The sequence below is a fragment of the Lepidochelys olivacea genome, assembly GCF_965140295.1.
Source record: "Lepidochelys olivacea isolate rLepOli2 genome assembly, chromosome: 2".
Taxonomy (NCBI): Eukaryota; Metazoa; Chordata; order Testudines; family Cheloniidae; genus Lepidochelys; species Lepidochelys olivacea.
Window position 1 is genome coordinate 228,140,809 of NC_140412.1, and position 21,387 is coordinate 228,162,195.

The 21,387-nt window shown below is 43.4% G+C and overlaps 1 protein-coding gene across 2 annotated transcripts in view; it reads left to right on the forward strand.

Moving 5' to 3' along the window:
- Positions 1-725: 725 nt before the first annotated feature.
- STEAP4 (STEAP4 metalloreductase) overlaps positions 726-21,387 on the forward strand; it is a 30,160-nt gene continuing 9,498 nt past the window's right edge. The window contains exon 1 of one of the 2 annotated variants that reach the window (XM_084620325.1): positions 726-1,246. In XM_084620325.1, the coding sequence (XP_084476451.1) occupies positions 1,123-1,246 (124 nt within the window). In that variant the 5' untranslated portion in view covers positions 726-1,122. The remainder of the gene's footprint in view (positions 1,247-21,387) is intronic. The other variant, XM_084620326.1, reaches the window with a different exon arrangement.

Genomic DNA, 21,387 nt, shown 5'->3' on the forward strand with positions numbered 1-21,387 from the left:
CTCTCACTCTCTGTATATTAGTCTTTGACCTGCATTATCATTTGTTCGACACATTACAAAATGTTGTTTCCTTGGATCTGCAGCTTCAGGACATTTGCGTAACACAGCCACTCTGGACAGTTCCCATCTAGGAGTTTTACAAATAAATCATTGGGCAAGAAACAGACCAAAGCCAGCCAACTTTCTGGAGCTTGCATATAGTAATAACTGGGAAATTCCAACAATATAGAAATCACTGGTATATGTTCACAAACCAAAACCTCTATTCTGAAATAATGCCTTGCCAGAAAGCACAGGGGCAGCTACAGAGAAGATTTGGAAGGCTTGGCCCCTACATGGGGGAAATTATGGGCTAAAGCCCCCCAGAAAACAACCTGTTGCTCAAATCCAGTCGACTAGCGGTTATCTTCCCGCACCCTCCTGGCTCCATGGTGAGGCTTCCCAGCAAGGGGCTTGACAGGTGACTGTTGCTGCCTTCCGGCCAGGGTGGGCCACAGACACCTGCAGATCCTGCCACTGAAGGGCTGGAACTGCGAGTAGCTCCGCTGAGTCTGGGGAGGATGCAAGGCCCCATCTCAGGGGGCCCACCCCCACTTTTAAAGGCTCGGGTTCCCACCGGGGCTGTGCCTGGCGCTGGGGCGGGAGGGGCAGGGCGCAGGCCGTTTTGAAGCCGCCAAGTCACTTGCCCTGTTCAGGACCCAGGCAGAGCCCCGCCCCGCCCCGCCCCGCCGCGCCTTGGCACCAGTTAGGCCAGTTTCAGGGCCGCTCTCCTGCCCCAGCGCGGGCGGGCGGGCGGCCGCGATCAGCCAGAGCAACGCGCTGCCCCTCCCGGCCTGGGTCCAGAGCCAGCCCCGTGCCCAGGGCCCCGCCGCAGGGGCCGGAAGGCCCTGGGGGCTCCTGCAGCGCTGTGTCCGCAGCCAGGCCCGGCTCGTGCAGCAGCCGCAGCCCGCTGCCCCGCCAGACCGGGCCGGGCGCCAGGCGTGTGGCGGTGCCAGCATGACCCCTCTCGCCCTGCACAGCCGCGGGGCTTTCCCGGGGGCGCTGCCGGGAAACTCTCACCGCACAGGGGACAGACTTGCAAAATCTCTTCCTCCCCCACCCCCAATCCCCGCTGCTTGATAAATGCTTCCACTCCGCTCCAAGCTGCGAGACGCGGCTCCGCAGCGACGCGATCCAGGCTGGGGAGGCGCTGGTTTGCCTGCCGCAGGCATCATCCCTCACCGAGAGTCGCGGGCGGGGGAGGTAAGTAAGTTTCTCAGGTGTCCCTCGCCTCCCGCAGCTCCAGCGGCGGGGGACTGCTCGCCAAATTGCTCCCTGCCCTTTCTCTCTGAGCCGAGGCAAGTTTTGTTTTTGCCAAGTCTGCACTGCTCAGAGGGCCATGAACTCAAACTTCTACAGTGGCCCGAATGAGCTTGCCCTGACTTTCCCCCGTGACATACATAGGGATGGCTTGCTTCCTCTCTCTTTCTTCTTTGTTAATCACCTTTCACAAAAAATGTTCCTCGCGAAAAGAGGTGATGGATGGGGCAGCACCAGAGATTTGTTGGGACTTTTTTTTGTAAGATAAAAATTAATGGTGGACAGGAAATCAGCTCAGTCTGTTACAGAGTTCATAGTTTTTTAAAAACACAAAATCTGATCCCAAGTTTATTCAGCCTTTTAAAGGTATTCGTCATATTTAAAGGAAGTAAGCAAAGCACCCAGAAATACTGCTTTTGTTAAAAAAGTACTGACTAGACTGAAAAAGCAGAGTTTCTTTGTAACTACAATACCAGAAATTTTGTTTTGGATTTTAGCAATCAAAGCAACGACATGCCCATGTTTCAGAGTAACAGCCGTGTTAGTCTGTATTCACAAAAAGAAAAGGAATACTTGTGGCACCTTAGGGACTAACCAATTTATTTGAGCATAAGCTTTTGTGAGCTACAGTGTAAGGTGACATTCCCATGGTATTTGATTTTCCTGATCCTGTACTTATAACTCATCAGTTGTTGAAAGGATAGCTAGATACTGCAAATTTCTTTTTCCTTGTGCAGATTCAGCTATGGACTTCATCGTTTCTATGCTCAGAAATCAGTGTTCCAATAATGTATTAATGTTTAAAATGTATATTTTATAGGTTGATATGCAAATGTCTCCATTGTTGCAGAAGGAAAAGGATTTTTCCTTAACAATGACTTGTACCAGACTGTTAATTCAGAGACCACTTGAGGCTGTCAGAACTATTCTTATCTTTGATATATGAAAAATTTCATATTCCCTGTAAACGTGCAATCATATAAAATGTCACTCAAAGTACAGCAGATTTTTTTCAGATTCTTGTTCTTTTATAAAAGAGTGCATTCCATTGAGGCTGTAATTTGTTAATTTATTTTTTTGAGATATGACTTTTCCAAAGTTCCCAGATTTGTTGGTAGTAATGATTCAGAATTGCATGAAATTGTAATAACCAAAAAAAAAGTACTCTTACCGCACCAAAATATTTCAATAGTCTATGTGAAATCAAGTTTACTAGTACTTTCTTCTTCCAGGGTGAAAAGTACTTAACATGTTTGTATAGCAGTGGGCTGAACAGAATGTTCCAATTACTTCCATTCTTAGAACACAGAAGACACGTAGTTGGCTAAAGTAGCTCCCTTAGTGATACACAGGAGCATTACAGAGTACTTTAAAGGATGATATCGTAGATCTGTACATGCTCAGCCTACTCTTTTTTTTTTTATCCAAATCCCTTTTCTTAGTTGATTTTGAGATTGTCTTAGGACAAAATGGAAGGCGAGAGCAGCTTTAAAACATACTCACTAACAGAAATGGTAGAAAAAACATTTCATGTGAATTTTTTCATTTGATTTTCAAGAAATTTTCTGGATGACACGATTTATTTCAATTTGAAATCAAGTTTTAATTTCATTTTTATTTTTGAAAACTAGCTTTTTCCCATTTTAGGGTATCCCTCCTCATACACACTTTGTCTTCCTTTATTCTTGTTTGTCACTGAATGCAATAAAAAACAAACAATGTCCAGGAACCATCCTACCCTGCTCCCACCCACACTCCCTTTTTCCACTCTAACTTTTCAAAACTTCTCCGACTTTGGAAAAAAAGTTACCAGCTGTTAAACAGAAAAGTTAAATTCAAACTTTGCAAAAGTTACCAAGTTGGAGAAGCTCTGAAAAGTTAGGTGGGGGGGGGGGGGAAAAGGAAAGAAGGAAAAGGGGAAAAATGAAAACATATGGGAGGGTGTAGTGATGTGACAACTCACCCATGCAGCATCTCCTGCTGGTCATCCTGAGAATTAGCTCTTCCAGCCCAGAGCACCCTCTGTAGGCCAGTGTCTCGCTTGCCACTAGCCCCCCGTGTCCATCACAGACCCCAGTGACCTTTATCCTGGAGTGCTGCCCCAGCAGTACCCCCACACTCTGGGTCTTCCCGCCCTGGAGAACCCCCAACCCTCTAAACCCACCTTGCCTCAGTGGCTACTGCCAGTCATCATCTAACCCCTGCTCACTGGGGCAGACGGCAGTGTAATGGCCACTCATCGTTGGCAAGGGGTTAGGACCTACTGCCTTTGCCTATCCCCAGGCTGCCCCTCTGCAGCCCCAGTACCTTTTTAGGCCTTTAACAAGGCCAGCAGCCTGGGGGTTTACCAGGCTGGAGCTCCCCAGCCCTATTCCCCAGCACAGGTACCCTTCTCTCCCAAGCAGCCAGCTCCTTCTCTCTCCAGAGCTAAAGAGACGCTGCGCTAGGTACCTTGTTCCTAGGCAGCTCGTCCTTCCTACTTCAGGGTTAGAATGAGACTCCTTCAGCTCCTAGCCCCCAGCCCTCTTATAAGGGCCAGCTGGGCCCTGACTGAGCTGGCCACAGCTGTGGTCAGCTACTCACTCAGCTTTTCCCAGCTGCAGCCCTCTCCAGGGCCCCCTTCAGGGCCGAACCAGGGTGACCATCCCGCTACAAAGGGCAGCCTTAGACATTATTTGTATTATTGTACTCAGTCACTAAAAAGGAGGGGCAATGGAGATGGGGGGCAAAACTTTTAAATTCTTTTCATCTTTCAAAACTAAAACAAAATTTCAATTTGAAATGTCATTTCAAAATTTCCCCATCAAAAACAGAAGAAAAAAAATCAAAAGTGTTATTTTCCTACAGAAACACATTGTTTTCAATGAAACCTCATTTTTCAATGGGAAAAGTTTCAGCCAAAAAATTTCAGGCTGTATTCACTAAACACACAGAAAAATCCTGCTCTCAAGTGAGGCCAGGGGTCTTTATGCAACAAAATCCATCTGAAAATTAACTATAATACTGGATTTTAAATCACACACACACACACACACACCCTAGTTGTAGCTAGGCTTGAAAATCTGTTTTGTGGTAGAGGGCATGTAAGGAACAGCTTAAGATCAATTCCTGCATGGGAGACTCACTATCCATTTATCCACACCTGCCATAATAAAGTGTCTGAACCTTCAGTCATTTTACACACAAAATTCCCATTCACACAGTACTGTTTTTTACTTTGCATTGCAAATGAGGGTGAATTGGAATAATAAGGGTATTGCACCTGATATCACTCCATGAGGTTGGCTAGTCATTCATCATGTTACTATGGAGAGGAGACCTAACTTTCAGAGCACTGTACCTCCAGAACTCCTGCAGGGCTTCGAGCTGCCACCAAAATGCTAAGAGCAGAACAAACCCAAATCAGCATTATGTCTTATGTATCATGTTCTAAAGTGCCTGGAAAAAGGAAACGTGGTGTTTCTATAAATCTCTATTGCCTTAGCACCATTATTGGGTGGCAGCAGTCTTCAGAGGGAAGCCACCGTAGTTTCTATTATCTAATTTAAGTAACTCGTGGTCTCTGAGTCAGGCTCATCCCTGGTTTAATTCCACTTATTTCTTTCCACCTGAAATGTGTGAGATTGTGGCAGAGGTGATGCTTTTGGTCTTAGAAGGTTGAAGTTAGTTTAAACCGCGCTAACAGGGGGCTTTAGGGGCTATAGGTACAGTTGTAATGAAGAAACAATGAATGATATTAGAGAATGACAGGGTGGCTGGAAAGCCTTGGTTTATGTGCACAGACACCTTTGTGACTGACCTTATTTGGTCAGGAAAGGAGTAAGAACGAAAAGATTTCTTTCTGATACCTCCAGTCCTTCTGATTCACAACAGATTAAGAAGAAAAAAACCCACAAGCTGTGCTGCAGGAAGTAATTGGTTGTTATTTTGATAGGAAATTTAGATCAAAATAATTTTGTTTTACATTAAACAATGGCATATTTTAAGAGATTATTCTTTTTCTAAACACTCTTCTCAATCTGCATTTTATTAATCAAAATGACAATTGATTGGGGCATTTTTCTTAATAAAACAGCTCGAATGGTAGTGCTTTACACTGTTGTGTCAGAGACCTGACTACAGTATCTAACAATGGTATTTAAGAGCAAAATTCTCTTTTCAGATTTAAGTGATGGAAGTACTGACTGATATTCTGGTGTCCCTGCTGGAACAGACCTTCCATTAATGTTAATGGGAAAAGAGAATATCAGAATTTAGATTTGCGGTGTGTACTTTAGGAGAATTGTCCCCTAAACATCTGAGCAGTCAAGGTCTGAGAGCAATTCCAAGGCATTGACCCAAATTCTGCCCAAACTGTTTAGCCTCCCTGAAGTCAACTGAGATCCATTGGGTGTAAATCAGAGCAGAACTGAGCTTAGTCCAGCTGCCAGGAGGTAGAAAACAGTGTGCCACATTGCTTTGGGACTGTCCACCTAGACACAGAACTGGGTCATCCTCTGCTGCTGTTTTAACAAGGAGACGCAGGAGGAAGTAAAAAACTGAGTTGTTGTCATAAACATGTTGTTAACATTATGTTACTGCTTAATTACCAACCAGGTATGAATAGCCCTGTCTTCAGCTCTTCTTGTTCCTATATTGTGAGACACCACCTTCAGAATATCCTAGTTCCAGTGATGCCTGAAACTGTTTTGCCGTCCAGCATGTCCAACAGACAACCCCTCCAATGTGTAGTGTCATAAAGCCAGACCTCTAAGGAACTTGTTCAGAGTGTTGACATCACTAATGGACAGAAGAAGATAGATTGTAATAAAATACATAGGGAACTGTTTACACCATTTATCAATCAGTTTTTAGCAAGTGATCTCATTGGATCCAGTGTATTATAATTGCTGCCATATTTATATAAATGGCATGGTTTGGGCTGTGAGAGGTCCAAAAGTATTTATTATTATTCATTTCTCTTCTTGAGTATATTACACTATTTTTGGAAATTGCACATTTAAATAGTTTTTCTATATATGCAAAATATTTGCAAGTGTTGCTGTTCTGTTTTAGAAAATATATTCAGGGAAAATGTCAAGAATTTCAAATAAGAATTGATTTAACCCTGCCACTTCCTAAATTCCAAAGTAATTCAGGAGTTCTGCAATTTTAGACATACAGATTAAGAGGCCCAGATTATCCACTCCACTTTGTGTTGTGCCTCCAGTGCAAAGTAGTCTGAAAACCAGCACGGTCAGTAACTGAAGGAGAAGCCAAAGGGCATTGAGCCTGCATAGAAATATAAAGGGCTGGGAAATGAGTGTGACCAAGATTTCCCTGCAGCATTGACCCCTCAGAGCCATTGGCAACTGCCATAATTTAGAGCAGTCTTCAGATGACCAGACCAGTACACAGTGTTAGAAACCTGGATATGGGCAGTCCTGCCTAGTTGTCAGAGCCGGACTCGTGCTTAATGATTGGAGCAGACATCCAGAGCAGGGAAACAGAAGCAAGGGTCAGCACTAGAGTCAGAAACCAGATGCCAAAGCCAAGGGTCAAGGTAGAGTCAGAGACAGAAATCCAAGGCAAAGGTCAGAACCGGGTTTCCTGGAATCAGGGAACACAGGAGCAGGACTGGGAAAAGGCAGGAGCAGAAATTAACGCATCCACAGGCAAATGCTTTGAGCAACCAGTGCCCTGCTGCTAGTTTTAAGAACATATCTGCTGATCCCCTGAGCCAGTTGTGCTGTTTAACCAGTCAGGTGACTGTGCTCTTAAATTGCCTGGGGATTAAGCTAGCAGGTAAACAGACTAACTGTGGCCTGACACCCAGGAACTCAGGGAAGGTAAAAATGGCTTACACTAGCCACCTTTGGGCTGACACTATGAGCTCTTCAGACACATCCAGGGAGTACAGTCATACTATCACACTGGTAGCAGAAATCTTTACAGGTTAGTTTGTTAAACATTTCATTTCTGTAACAACATATTCCACATTCCTTAAAATTAGCATTAAATTTATGTTCATATTCCGCAATCAAGAATTATTACATAATTCCTTTATGGGCACTGCCTACATTAGGTTAAAAGGTGTTGTAAATATGCATTACGTTAAGAAATACCAAAAAGTTACAGTCTGCACTGTCCGGGGAATTTTACAAGAAATGACTCTTATAGTATGATCTGATTGCAACATCTGTTGACAGATCTTTAGTCAGGTCTGTTGGACCAGTGCATTCTCTAATGATTCTCCCCAGCAGGGATAATAAGCCAGAAGTATTGCAGCCGGTTCAAATTGTCTTCCTCACTTTGTCCCTTTGTGGGGTGCCTCACATTTGCAAATGATTCCAAAATCCCTGCTTTCAGCAATACTACCTGGAAAACATGGTTTACAAGGTGTCCCAAAATGCACTGATACAATCACGGTTGTTAGGTAAGCTGTGTGTGTACATACCAAAATGGATTGTCAAGAATGATGTTACTATGTGGACACATAAAATTGCTGCAAGGCCAGGGGATATATAAAACATCTTATCACTTTTTGATTTCATAGTTATAGCAGCATTTGTTCACGCAAGCTTTTCAGCAACTACTTGCAAGGCTGACTGCTAGCCACTGCTTGGGGCTTTTCTTCATGGGCAGTTATTTCCCCAACTCTTCTGTTTGCAAGTATCACAGGTATAACTTGTACTTACTCAGGAGTGCCACCCATCACAAGGAATTTGGGACACTGTACACCAGTTGCAACAATAAGTTAGAAAGAATTGCATCCAGATAACTACTCACACAGCTGGTTCAAAACCAGTCACTTTGAGGGAGCCAGCAGCTCGGGAGGGTTAGAAAAAGAGAAAAACGAGCCAATCTGACAAACAGCAGAAAAGGAAATCCAGAAAGGAAAAGGTGATAAAGGGAGGCCAAAATGGGCAAAGCTGAACAGAGCTGCATACGGAGGCTTCATATCAAGCTTTGAAAACTACAGAAGGACTCTGGTGGACATAAACAGGGAAAGGGGATCATAGAAGGGAATGCTGAATTGAGAAGGTGCTGCCTTAGTCCATTCAAAACAGAACCTTCAAATGGATGGAAAACAGGGACAGCCCAGAGGATCTCAGTTGTCTTGGTTAGCAGGAGATGGCTAGATGGTGCCGCAGACCTCAGTTCAAATATTATATTGGGTGACAACATTTCAAGTTTATTTTGTTATTAATCTGGCCAGATTTACATGTAAGTGCTAGAACCAGTCCTTCCTTAAGACTCTGGAAAGAGGAATGATCAGTTTCAGAACAGCCTTGGTAATATTTTCAATGTAGTGATCACTTCTTACAAAAGTTACAGCAGAACTGGGTCTTTGCCCCTCAATTTACCTTGAATCCAAAGTACCCTGAATCTAAGCACATTTTTGTGGTTGCAACATGACTGTGATGCAGGCTCTAATGAGAGAGAAACTGGATGAGTTCTTCAAGATTCTGTCAAGGACATAGAAAATAAGCAAGAGGGAAAGAAAGTATTATTTCTTTCTTAAAAATAGTATTTTATCAAAATATGGCAGTCCACAGCATTGTGCAAGCAAGAATGCAGATAAAATGAATGTACTGTAAAATCAGTTCTGGACCATATCCAATGTGTCTTTGATCCTGATCACGTGTTCTGTTTGTTTTGGCAGGCAAAACTCTTGCTTGAGCTATTTCTCTTTTAATAATTCCAACTTGTTCTCCCTCTTTCTCCCACCCTGCAACTTTATATTTTGTGATGGAGAGCCAAGAAACCCCACTGAAGCCTTTCCACAACAGTAGGTAGCCTGCAGTTTAATGTAGTCTATTCATCTGCATTCCAGAAGCAGTAGATAGCAAACCGGAATGGGCCTGATTTTCCTCTCAATTGCACCAGCACAGAAGCAACAGTAACTCCACTGAAGTCAACAGTTATCCTCGTGTAGGTGCGAAGAGAATCAAGCCCATAGTATGTTTCCATAGCTGAATGGGTTGTTTTCTGTGTATTGTTCAAAGTGACTGGTTTTGAACCAGCTGTGTGAGTAGTTATCTGGATGCAAGAGCACAGCCAGCTAGCTAGTTCATGGATATGTCTAGCAGTGTCCTACTGATGGACTTTCCAAATATTCTACCACCTCATAGTTCAAGTCTCTGTAGAGACCAAAGTAATATACGAGGATCATAATTCAAACACGTTGCTCACTTGCTCTCACTAACCTGTCTTTTGACAAGTAGAGAATATTATATACATATATAGAGCTATATGTACACCTAAGGCACTTTTAGGATACCCATAATTATAATATTACTGAATATTAAGCACAGGTTGCCCTATTGGCATAGCCCCACATTGAGGGAGCAAGCAGGAACTCCCAGAAGAATTGTTATCTGGTGCACAGGGGATTTGAAAATGTGGGTTTAGGTGACTTAGCCAAGATCCCAGAGCAAGCCATTGGTCTAGTTGTAATAGATCTCCCAACTCTCAGTCCTGTGCTTTAACTAGGCCTCAGACTTCTGGCAGAATCATTTTCTATTCTGTGTGCAGCTCACGGAATTAAATTAGTGCTTGATACTTTTAAGACTCTGAACAGTTTGACAACTCTGAAAGTGCAGAGGAAATAACTTGGCTTTTAGCTGGGTCTTGTGTATTTATGGGAACAGTCTGAGGCAGTGAGATTTGCAGCTTTCTCACTACTGTGTTATGATTTAGACAACATTAAGCACACCTATTAAGGCCTATACTTCATATATTTGAAGAATCTCCAGACAGCTTTAGTGTTCTCCTAATAAAAAGCAGATGTGGGAAACAGAATACCGGTGTGTTGTCTGTAGTAGGATTTATCATCTCCAACAATTCTTTTGATCAGCTTTGTCAAACTCAGAGCTCTGGACCTTTTTCTGAGAGTAACTGCCCAGGAAAGGACCTCATTTACGTAAAAGTAAATTGGCCAATAATTGGTTATAGTATGTTTTTAAGCCTTTGATCCCTCACATTGTTTTGTTCTCTTCTGTGTGGGTTTTATATGAGAAACAATGTAATTCATAGCATAATAATCCAGTTTAGTCACATATAAGTCTCCCAGTTGTACATGAATTAGAAGACAGATTATATGTTTTTAAGCCTTTGATCCCCACAGGCCCAGAGTACTTAGTTCCAAGGTGTCAGGAGTTTTTCCCCATGCTGTTAGGTAACTATAAACAACCCTTTTTAAATTTGAAGGGGTAGATTTGGTTCACAAAGGTGAATCTAGAAAGCAGGTTTGATATGACATTTTTATCATGTCTCCTCTATGACTTTCTGTAAATTTACCCTGACGAACCTCAGGCCATGTCTACACTACAAAATGACGTAGGGTGCAGCTCGTCCACTGGTCACCCATCCCCCACACTCCTCCTTCCTTGTCCACCTCCTCCCCCTCACTGTTCACGGTGGGGTCTGTGACTTGGGCTCCTCCAAAGTATCCATGGTGCTCTTGGGGATGGGTGTCTCCACCAAGGATGGCTGGCATGCAGCTTTTTATAAAAGCAGCAGGTATCCAACTCCACACTAGATTGATTGTTGACCTCCCTTGCCTTCTGGTATGCCTGCCGCAGCTCCTTGGCTTTCACATGGCACTGTTGCATGTTCCTGTTTTAGCCCTTCTCCCACATCCCCCGAGCAATCTGCTCATAGAGGTCCACATTTCTACAGCTGGATCAGAGCTGTTCCTGCACAGCCTCTTCTCCCCACAGGCCCAGGAGATCCAATACCTCTTGTGTACTTTAGGCAGAAGTGTATCTGCAGCATGCCGCCAGCATGGTCAGCTAGGCAGTTACACTCAACAATGGAGAGCTGCTAGGTGTGCTCACCTCACCAGAAAACCAGGAAAAGGAATTTCAAAAATTCATGGGGCTTTAAAGGGGACGGGCAGCTGACCCCTGGGCACAGGAGTTCACAATGGTGACCAGAGCGATCAGTATGGGGCATTGTGGGACAGCTACTGGAGACCAGTAATAGTAAGCATAAGTAATACAGCGCTCACAGTGACACTGTGTTGACCTAACTACATTGACCCTGAGTCTACGCCGCCCACAGAGGTGGTGTTAAGTCAGCGTAATGGGGCAGTTACGTCAGCAGGAGCATCTGTCCTCTGGTGTCCGTGCCTTGTCATGGCAGGACAACTTGCGTGCTCTAATGATCCCCAGAGTCTGTGTCGGCGGGGGCTTTTTGCTCCTGGTAGGTTCAACCATGCCGGATTGGTCTGTGGGGGAGGGGCCAGACAAAACAGACACCGTTGTTCTCCAGGTTGGGGGTCAGGCATAGGGCTAACAACCCTGTCCCGTAAAAAACAAAATATGTTACGGAAACAGCAACAGAGAAATTAACCATTAATGTATGTGATGGCTTTCGGGAGTCAATGACCTGTATGACTGCCAGTGGTGAAAGCCAAAAGGAAGCCACTGGCATGAAGACTGAAGTGCTCAACACCAAGAGAAAAACGAAACTTGGTTTTTGGAACATACGGACAATGTACGAAGCAGGAAAGCTAGCTCAGGTCAGAGCAGAGATGAGATGCTACAGCTTACACATCCTGGGTGTCAGCGAGAGCAGATGGATGGGATCAGGAAGATTAACAGCAGCCTCGGGAGAAACTTTGCTGTTTTCTGGACGGGATGATGGACAACATCGTGAGGGTGTTGCCATCCTTTTGAAGAAGGAAGTGGAGTATTCCCTGCTTGCATGGAAATCCATCAGCAGCAGAATTATGAGAGCCAGACTGAAAGAGAAACATAATAATATCACCCTGATTCAGTGTTATGCTCCAACAAATGACAGTGATGAAGACGTAAAGGACAAATTCTACCTTACACTACAGGCGGAGTTAGAGAGAGTACCACGCCATGACCTAACTATCACCATGGGAGACCTGAATGCCAAGGTCGGTAAGGACAACACAAACAACGACAGAGCAATGGGAAGACATGGGTGTGGCACTGTGAATGAAAACAGAGAAAGGGTTGTTGATTTCTGTAATATGAATGACCTAGTAATCGGTGGAACCCTATTTGAACATTGTGAAATTCACAAGCTGACATGGTGTTCTCCAATTGGCAGAGATAAGAACCAGATTGACCATATCATGATCAATGGCAAATGGCGACACTCACTGACAGATGTGAAAGTGAGAAGGGGTGCAGATGTTGGCAGCGACCACCACCTTGTGACAGCCTCCATCAAGCTAAAACTGAGAAGTGTGGGTCCACCAAACAAGGGACATAGATGTTATGATATAAATAAGCTAAAGTCCCTTGAAATACTGAAGGCCTCTGTTATGCAGTTAAAGAACAGGTTTCAAGCACTTGCAGACCTTGATGAAGAGGAGGGAAATGCAGATGAGGAGATCAACAAGAAGTGGGACAAAGTAACAGTAATTTATAAACAGAGCAATGAAGCCTGTTTAGGCTACAGGCAGGCGAGAAGGAAGGAGTGAATTACACTCAGCACATAGAACGCCACAGAAACCAGATGAGCCCTGAAGAAAAAAGTTTTAGACACAAAATCCCAGAAGCTAAAGGCCAAATACCATGAGCAGTATAGCAAGGCACACCGGGAGATCAAATGCCTTGTGAGAGCGGACAAACTGCATTAAATTGATAATCTAGCAACACAAACAGAGGATGCAGCTGCTTGTGGTGAACAAGGAACCGTCTATAAAATGACGCGGCTTATCAGTGGTAAACGGCAGACACCAACAAACAATCTCATCAGGAACAAACAAGGACACCTACTAACAACCGAAAAAGAACAAGAAATGCACTGGACAGAGCCATTTCAAAGAATTGTTGAACAGGGAGCCACCTAAAGAGGAAGCAAACATCCAGGAGGCAGAAGAAGATCTTGATATCAACACAGACACTGCAACTAAGGAAGAGATCATTCAAGCCATCAAATGCTTAAAAAATGGGAAAGCTCCTGGCAAGGATAACTTGAATGCAGAATTGTTCAAGATAAATCCTAAATTAGCAGCATCTATCCTGGCCCCTCTATTTACATCAGTCTATGAAAGGGAAAAAGTGCCAGATGAGAGGACCAAAGGGGTTATAGTGAAAGAAAGAAGGAAGAAAGGAACTCAATGGATTGTAATAACTGGCATGGTATCACACTTTTATCTGTGCCAAGCAAAGTATTATGTAAGATCATAGTCCCAGCATATATCAGAGGCAGTTAATAATGTTCTCAGAAAAAAGAAAAGGAGTACTTGTGGCACCTTAGAGACTAACAAATGTATTTGAGCATAAGCTTTCGTGAGGTACACTTCACTTCATCGGATGCATTCAGTGGAAAATACAGCGGGGATATTTATATACATAGAGAACATGAAACAATGGGTGTTACCATACACACTGTAACGAGAGTGATCACTTAAGGTGAGATATTACCAGTAGGAGAGTGGGGCGGGGGGAGAACTTTTGTAGTGATAATCAAAGTGGGCCATTTCCAGCAGTTGACAGGAACGTCTGAGGAACGGTGGTGGGTGGAATAAACATGGGGAAATAGTTTTACTTTGTGTAATGACCCATCCACTCCCAGTCTCTATTCAAGCCTAAATTAATTGTATCCAGTTTGCAAATTAATTCCAATTCAGTAGTCTCTCGTTGGAGTCTGTTTCTGAAGTTTTTTTGTTGAAGAATTGCAACTTTTTGATCTGTAATCGAGTGACCAGAGAGATTGAAGTGTTCTCCAACTGGTTTTTGAATGTTATAATTCTTGACGTCTGATTTGTGTCCATTTATTCTTTTACATAGAGACTGTCCAGTTTGACCAATGTACATGGCAGACGGGCACTGCTGGCACATGATGGCATATATCACATTGGTAGATGTGCAGGTGAACGAGCCTCTGATAGTGTGGCTGATGTGATTAGGCCCTATGATGGTGTCCCCTGAATAGATATGTGGACACAGTTGCAATGGGCTTTGTTGCAAGGATAGTTTCCTGGATTAGTGGTTCTGTTGTGTGGTGTGTGGTTGCTGCTGAGTATTTGCTTCAGGTTGGGGAACTGTGTGTAAGCAAGGACTGGAATATCTCCCAAGATCTGTGAGAGTAATGGATCATCCTTCAGGATAGGTTGTAGATCCTTGATGATGCGTTGGAGAGGTTTTAGTTGGGGGCTGAATGTGGTGGCTAGTGGCATTCTGTTATTTTCTTTGTTGGGCCTGTCCTGTAGTAGGTGACTTCTGGGTACTCTTCTGGCTCTGTCAATCTGTTTCTTCACTTCAGCAGGTGGATATTGTAGTTGTAAGAAAAGAGCAAGCTGGTTTTCGGAAAGGGTGTGGATGCACAGACCAGATCTTCAGTTGGCTAGGACTCTATATTAGGAAGCAACCAACAACAACACTGCAGAGCAAAAAGCAGATAAGCAAATCATTAAATAACTTATATAAGGATTCTTTTCCAAAGAAGTCAATCTTTACCAAAAAAAGAAAGAAAATATTACGGTAGAAAAGCCAGATGTCGTGTATTGATAAATATTTCTTTGGCATTCATCCTATAGTATCTGAACACCTAAATAAAAAACTAAAAATAATTCTTGTATGTTTTCTCCCAAGCATTATGTACTGTCATCACATCACCAGACTAACATCACAGAACAAAGCTATGTTATGTTGCCATCTACTGGCTGAACAGAAATATAGTGGCTCTCTAAATAAAATTTACAAACCCAAATCCAAAAATCATGCAAAGTCACCATGGTTTGAAGTTTCATTACAAAAGGCAAATTCTCCAAGAAAGGCTCACAAACAGAGGCTAAAGATCCATAAGAACCTGAAGAGGAATCAACTGTATTTTTCCCCCTTCCTCTCCTGTAACAGGACTCAGGTCCACTTGTTTTTAGCTATTGCTGGGTGAGGGAAAGGCAGTGGCTTACAATCACTTCTTCTCACAACATCTGTTCTTGGTCTCCCCAAGAAAGTGATGGAAGCCTTTTCCTTTGGAACACTGAGAATTAGACATGCATAAAGATTCCATTTGCTGCTGTGGATGTCAGGGAACTGGCGGTGGCTCCCTGATTCTCTGTACTAGGGACTTGGAAGTTTCCACTCCTTTTGCACCAGAAGCAGACTGCGTTAGAAAATCTGTCTCAAATGCTGGAAACAATCCTATACTGGTAGAGAATTGGACTGTATAACATCATAGGTTCCGTTCACTGTCTTACATGAATCTGATTAATATTGTTTAAATCAAACTGATTCAGTTTTAGAACAGGATGAAAATGGAAAACCATTTTTAGTGAAAAAAATTAAAAAATTGAAGTCACCTGCATTCTGCAGGTTTAGAAAGATTTTTTTAAAAAATTTAAAAGATTTTGTTTGGAAAACTTCTATTTTCAATTTTTGGGGAGATTCTTCACACTTTCACTTCACACTATCCCTCTCTCCCTTCATTCCCTTTGGCCACTGAAAAAGGGAAGTGCAGGAGACAAAGGGTGAAAAGGAAAAAAACAAACTGAACACCTTCCCTGTGCCACACACACACTTACTTTTCATTTTCTAGTTTGTTTGGTTTTGGGGGAGCTGTGGAGAGTAATTGAAATTTTCTGAATAATTATTTTGAAACTTTAACTTCGTTCTCTTTTTTTCCCCTTCCCAAAACATTTTAAGGAAAGACACCAAGGGATATTTCACATTAAATTACTTTCCCTGGTGTTTTACAAATTATTTTCCTCTGAAGTTTCTCAGAGGAGGGGTGAGCAGACAAGTTACTGAATGACTGAATTGGAATAGGGGGATACGTGTGTGTCTAGATTCCAGGAAACAAAAGATTAGATTCCTCTAACACCTGTAAAAGCACCAGCCCATGTAAACATAAGAGGAGTGTTTTTAGAACAAGTGAATTACATCTTCACATTCATTGTACAAATACGACAAATAGTTATAAGAGAGTGTGAAGCTTCCCAATACAGGGCACAATCCTGCAAAGTTTTGAACTCCCTCCTCAACTCCCAGAGCAGTGATTGGGAGACAAGTTCATTATATTAGTGTTCTTCTTGCTAAATGAATATTAACAGACATGAAATGCTGACTATTTTAAAATAGTAGGTAGTACACAAGCTTCCACCTTTCAGAAGACACTGAGCATCTCAGAGGATCAGGCCCTGGCTAACAGCATGAGAATCACTTTAAAATGTATCCAATGATTTTGCATCAAACGTAGACTGTAGAACAGTGATACTCAGACTGAGACTCGTGAGCCACAAGTGGCCCTTTAATGTGTCTGCTGCGGCTCTTGGCAGCACGTGATATTAAAATATTGTGTGATTTCATTATTAGCCAGTCTAAGTTATTAACCAATCAGGATGCTTATACTATATTGTTAATCATTGTAGTTGATAAAATAATAATACTTGGTCAGTCATTTTGTTGTGAGAATAAATGAAACAATGACTTCACGCTCCTGTGGCTCTTTTAGGTAATGTTGATCGCCAGTTTGGCTTGTGAATCACTGAGGTCGGAGTATCACTGCTGTAGAACCAGAACAGCATGATAGCTTATGCTACAAAGTAGTTATTTAGCATTAGGTCACAATGTAGCAGAATTCTCCGATAAAATATCTATAATTTAGTGCCCATTTTTATTTATTTATATATTTATAGATTGGTAATATATCTTAATGAATAACATTTAGAGGGAAGTAACTAAATCTATTTCCATGTGATTTTTTTTCATTGCTTCCCACTTTGCTGAATCTATTTCATAAGGCTGCAACTCATTTTAATTGAAAGAGTAATAAAATATGCATATATCCAAACCACACAACTCCAGAGTTGTTCAAAAGAAGGCTAAATTTAAAGTGCATATTAATTTTTTCTATACAAGTGGTAGGATGAAACCTGTGTCATTAACTGGATATTAATTATGGCTATTTTGAAAGATTCAGCATTAATATTCCCTTCAACACTAGTGTAAGACTTCATGTTCATCAGCACTTAGGTTTTTTTGTTTCTTTTTTTTAGCTAATTACAACAGAATCTACAAGCTCCAACGAAGATCAGAATCACATTGTGCAAGGTGCTGTGCACACATGCAGCACAAGACAGACCCTGCCTTTAAAATCTTACAGTCTAATAGACAAGACAGACAAAGGAAGTATTATTCCCATATGACAGCCTGGGAATTGAGGCACAGAGAGATTAAGTGACTCGGCCATGGTCACACAGGAAGTCTGTGACAGCGGCGAGAAGTCCTGGGGCTTGGTCCTAGAGGATACTGAGCATTCCGTCCCTCATCCAGGAAAGCACTTAAGCAAGGAACAATCAGTTGCATGCATACAAAATGGGAAATGGCTGCCTAGGAAGGAGTACTGCAGAAAGGGATCTGGGGGTCATAGTGGACCACAAGCTAAATATAAGTCAACAGTGTAACACTGTTGGGGGGAAAAGCGAACATCATTCTGGGATGTATTAACAGGAGTGTTGTAAGCAAGATATGAGAAGTAATTCTTCCACTTTACTCTGCGCTGATTAGACCTCAGCTGGAATACAGTGTCCAGTTCTGAGCACCACATTTCAGGAAAGATGTGGACAAATTGGAGAAAGTCCAGAGAAGAGCAGCAAACACGATTAAAGGTCGAGAAAACATGTCCTATGAGGGAAGATTGAAAAAATTGGGTTTGCTTAGTCTGGAAAAGAGGAGACTGAGAGGGGACATGATAACAGTTTTCAAGTACATAAAAGATTGCTTCATGGAGGAGGGAGAAGAATTGTTCTTCTTAACCTCTGAGGATAGGACAAGAGGCAATGAGCTTAAATTGCAGCAACAGAGGTTTAGGATGGATATTAGGAAAAACTTCCTAACTGTCAGGATCATTAACACTGGAATAAATGGCCTAGGGAGGTTGTGGAATCTCCATCATTGGAGATTTTTAAGAGCAGGTTAGGCAAACACCTGTCAGGAATGGTCTAGATCAGTGTTTCCGAAACTTGTTCCGCCGCTTGTTCAGGGAAAGCCCCTGGTGGGCCAGGCCGGTTTGTTTACCTGCCGCGTCCGCAGGTTCAGCCGATCATGGCTCCCACTGGCTGTGGTTCGCCGCTCCAGGCCAATGGGGGCTGCAGAAATCGGTAGCCGGTACTTCCCTCAGCCCATGCCGCTTCCTGCAGCCCCCATTGGCCTGCAGCGGCAAACCGCAGCCAGTGGGAGCCACGATCGGCCGAACCTGCGGACGCAGCAGGTAAACAAACCGTCCCATCCTGCCAGGGGCTTTCCCTGAACAAGCGGTGTCTCAAGTTTGGGAAACACTGGTATAGATAATACTTAGTACTGCCACGAGTGCAGAGGACTGGACTAGATGACCTCTCAAGGTCCCTTCCAGTCCTATAATTCTATGATACTATATGCTCAACTTTAATCATGTGAATTGTCCCATTAAGTCATGCTTAAAGCAAAGCATATGCCTAAAGCTGTTCTCAACACCTTATGGGATTGAACCCTGAGCCGCAAGGCGATATAGATGTTATTCTTCATGTAGAGTCCTTGATATTGATGTTGTATTAAAATACATCAGCTGATGTAGTAAAGTATATTAGTAGGGATTACAGCTAAAGCTGAGGGAAACTCACTAGGTCTTTTGGTCATGACGCTTGTTAGTTTTGATTTTCACACATTCATACTGATTGAGTTGCACTCTGAGTTTTAATTTTGAACCAAATGTGCACAGGAAAGCCAAAACTCAGAACAAAATCAGCATTGCCTGTAGGTTTCTGAGGTTTTGAGATACCCAGATGAACCACCCTGTGAACTTATCACAGAAGACTCATTACAAATCATAAACCCAGAGGTGAAAGTAGGCCGGTGCGGGCCAGTACGGCATACTGGTAAGAAGTGGCCACCGGTACCGGGCCGCAGCAGTGCTTTAACATTGCTGCTCCTTCTCCCCCTCCCCTCCCAGGGCCACCGACGGGTAGGCACCCTACCGGCAGGGCCACCGACAGGGCGTGAGGGGAGCAAAAGGGGCAGCTGCCCCAGGGCCCGGCGATTTAAAAGGGCCAGGGACTCTCAGCTGCCACTATTGTGGCAGTGGCCAGAGCCCCGGGCCCTTTAAATCATCACCGGAGCCCCAGGCAGCATGGGCCAGGCAGCGTGAAAGGGCTGGATGGGGGAGGCTGACCTCAGCCCCACCTCTTCCACCTGAGGCCCCGCCCCTTCCGGGGGCCTGGAGCCGGGCCCCTGTACTGGTAAGTAATTTATCTTACTTTCACCCCTACATAAACCTTAGTCTAGAAAAAAAAATCGGGCCAATTCAGCAACAGCTGGAAATTTTACTGAATTTTGCCAAAAAGCTTGGGGGAATAATAGGACTGAAAAGGGGTTAGATGGAAGTCAACTCATTTCATTTCCATATTTGTTCTTTTAACTAGGCAAGTTACAGATGGCTTGTAGCTTCAAAGCCAACTTTTTCCATATCACTTAGTACAGTGCTGTATTCTTGGATTATGTCTTGCAGGAACAAATGTTAAACTACACAAAGTTACCAAACAAGATTTTACAATGTATGATATTTATGAAGACATTAACTACTGACTAATTTATCTCTGGTATTTGTGTGCCATCAAATCACTAAGGTGATAATCATAAGCACTGTCATTTTTCATTATGTCTGACACCCAGTACTTCCTAACAAAAAAAGCTGAATTCTCCTTACTTTATTCATGCAAGTGGTCTCACCGCATGAAATGGGACTAGTTGTGAGAGTGAAGCAAGGGGATTTTGGCCTATCAGCTCTAAGGACCCAATCCTACAAGGTACTGAGCAACTTCAATTTCAGTTTACTAGGAACTGAAGATGCTCAGAACCTTATAGGAGGCTGTCAGCACCTACTTGGATAGGGCCCTAAATAGTAAAGCAAAGGGAAAAAAATTCTTTTGCAGACTTCCTCCTAGGAAAGAGGAATGGAGCGTTCTAGAAAGGGATGAAAGAGAAAAGAGCCCAGTGTGCTATAGAGCAAGGGTGCCTAACCTGAGCCTGAGAAGGAGCCAGAATTTACCAATGAACATTGCCAAAGAGCCACAGTAATACGTCATCAGCCCCCCCCCGCCCCCCATCAGCGCCTCCCCTTCCCTCCGTGCACCTCCCAATCAGCTGTTTCATGGCATGCAGGAGGCTCTGCAGGGGGAGGGCGGAGGAACGAGAGCATGGCAGGCTCAGGAGAGGGGGTGGGAAGGGGTGGAGTGGGGGCAGGGCCTGTGGCAGAGCCAAGGGTTGAGCAGTGAGCACCCCCCGGCACATTGAAAGTTGGCGCCTGCAGCTCCAGCCCCGGAGTCGGTGCCGATACAAGGAGCCGCATATTAACTCGTGAAGAGCCGCATGGGGCTCCGGAGCCACAGGTTGGCCACCCCTGCTATAGAGGAAAAGATACACAGACAGCCTTCTTTAAAGGCGTTTTTGGGACCGGAGCCTGCCGCCACTGAAGTCAAAGACAGAATGCCCATTGACTTCATTAGGAACAGGATGGGCCCTGAAATACAGTCATTTAATCATCATTGCTCTCCGACACAAGCCAGTGCAATATTTATAAGCCTATAAATACCTCTTATACTTTCGGCTCCTACAAACCAGTTTATTACCACTATACTATGCCATAGCCAGCCCAAGTGTGATTACTGTCACCCTGAAGAGTTGTAAAAGACTATGTTATCTGTCCTTTGTTTCAGGTGTGGGTGAATTCAGTTATGTAATCTCTCCTACTCCAGTTCTCAAGAATCATATGGCAAGGCCTACATGAGGAACATTTAGTTTTGAGAGTGCTTGGCCTGTAATTGGAGGCATATAAACAGAAAACAATATTTAAGGTCTCTAGAGGTCAGAACATTGCTTGCTGGATCATTTGGGCAAGTGCTTAGCCCCAAACAATCATCAGCAAATTAAATGTTTGGTATTCTATTTTAAAGAACACTGGAGACACTTTGTAGATTTGTTTCTTATTGCTGTAGCTTTCATTAAATAAAATGTTTATAATATTAATTAATTCTGCATGTCACAAAGAAACAGCCATTTGATTTCCATTCAAATCTCAGTTAGGAAAGGGCATGACTGCCACACAGTTCATTCAGTAAAAAGAAAAGGAGGACTTGTGGCACCT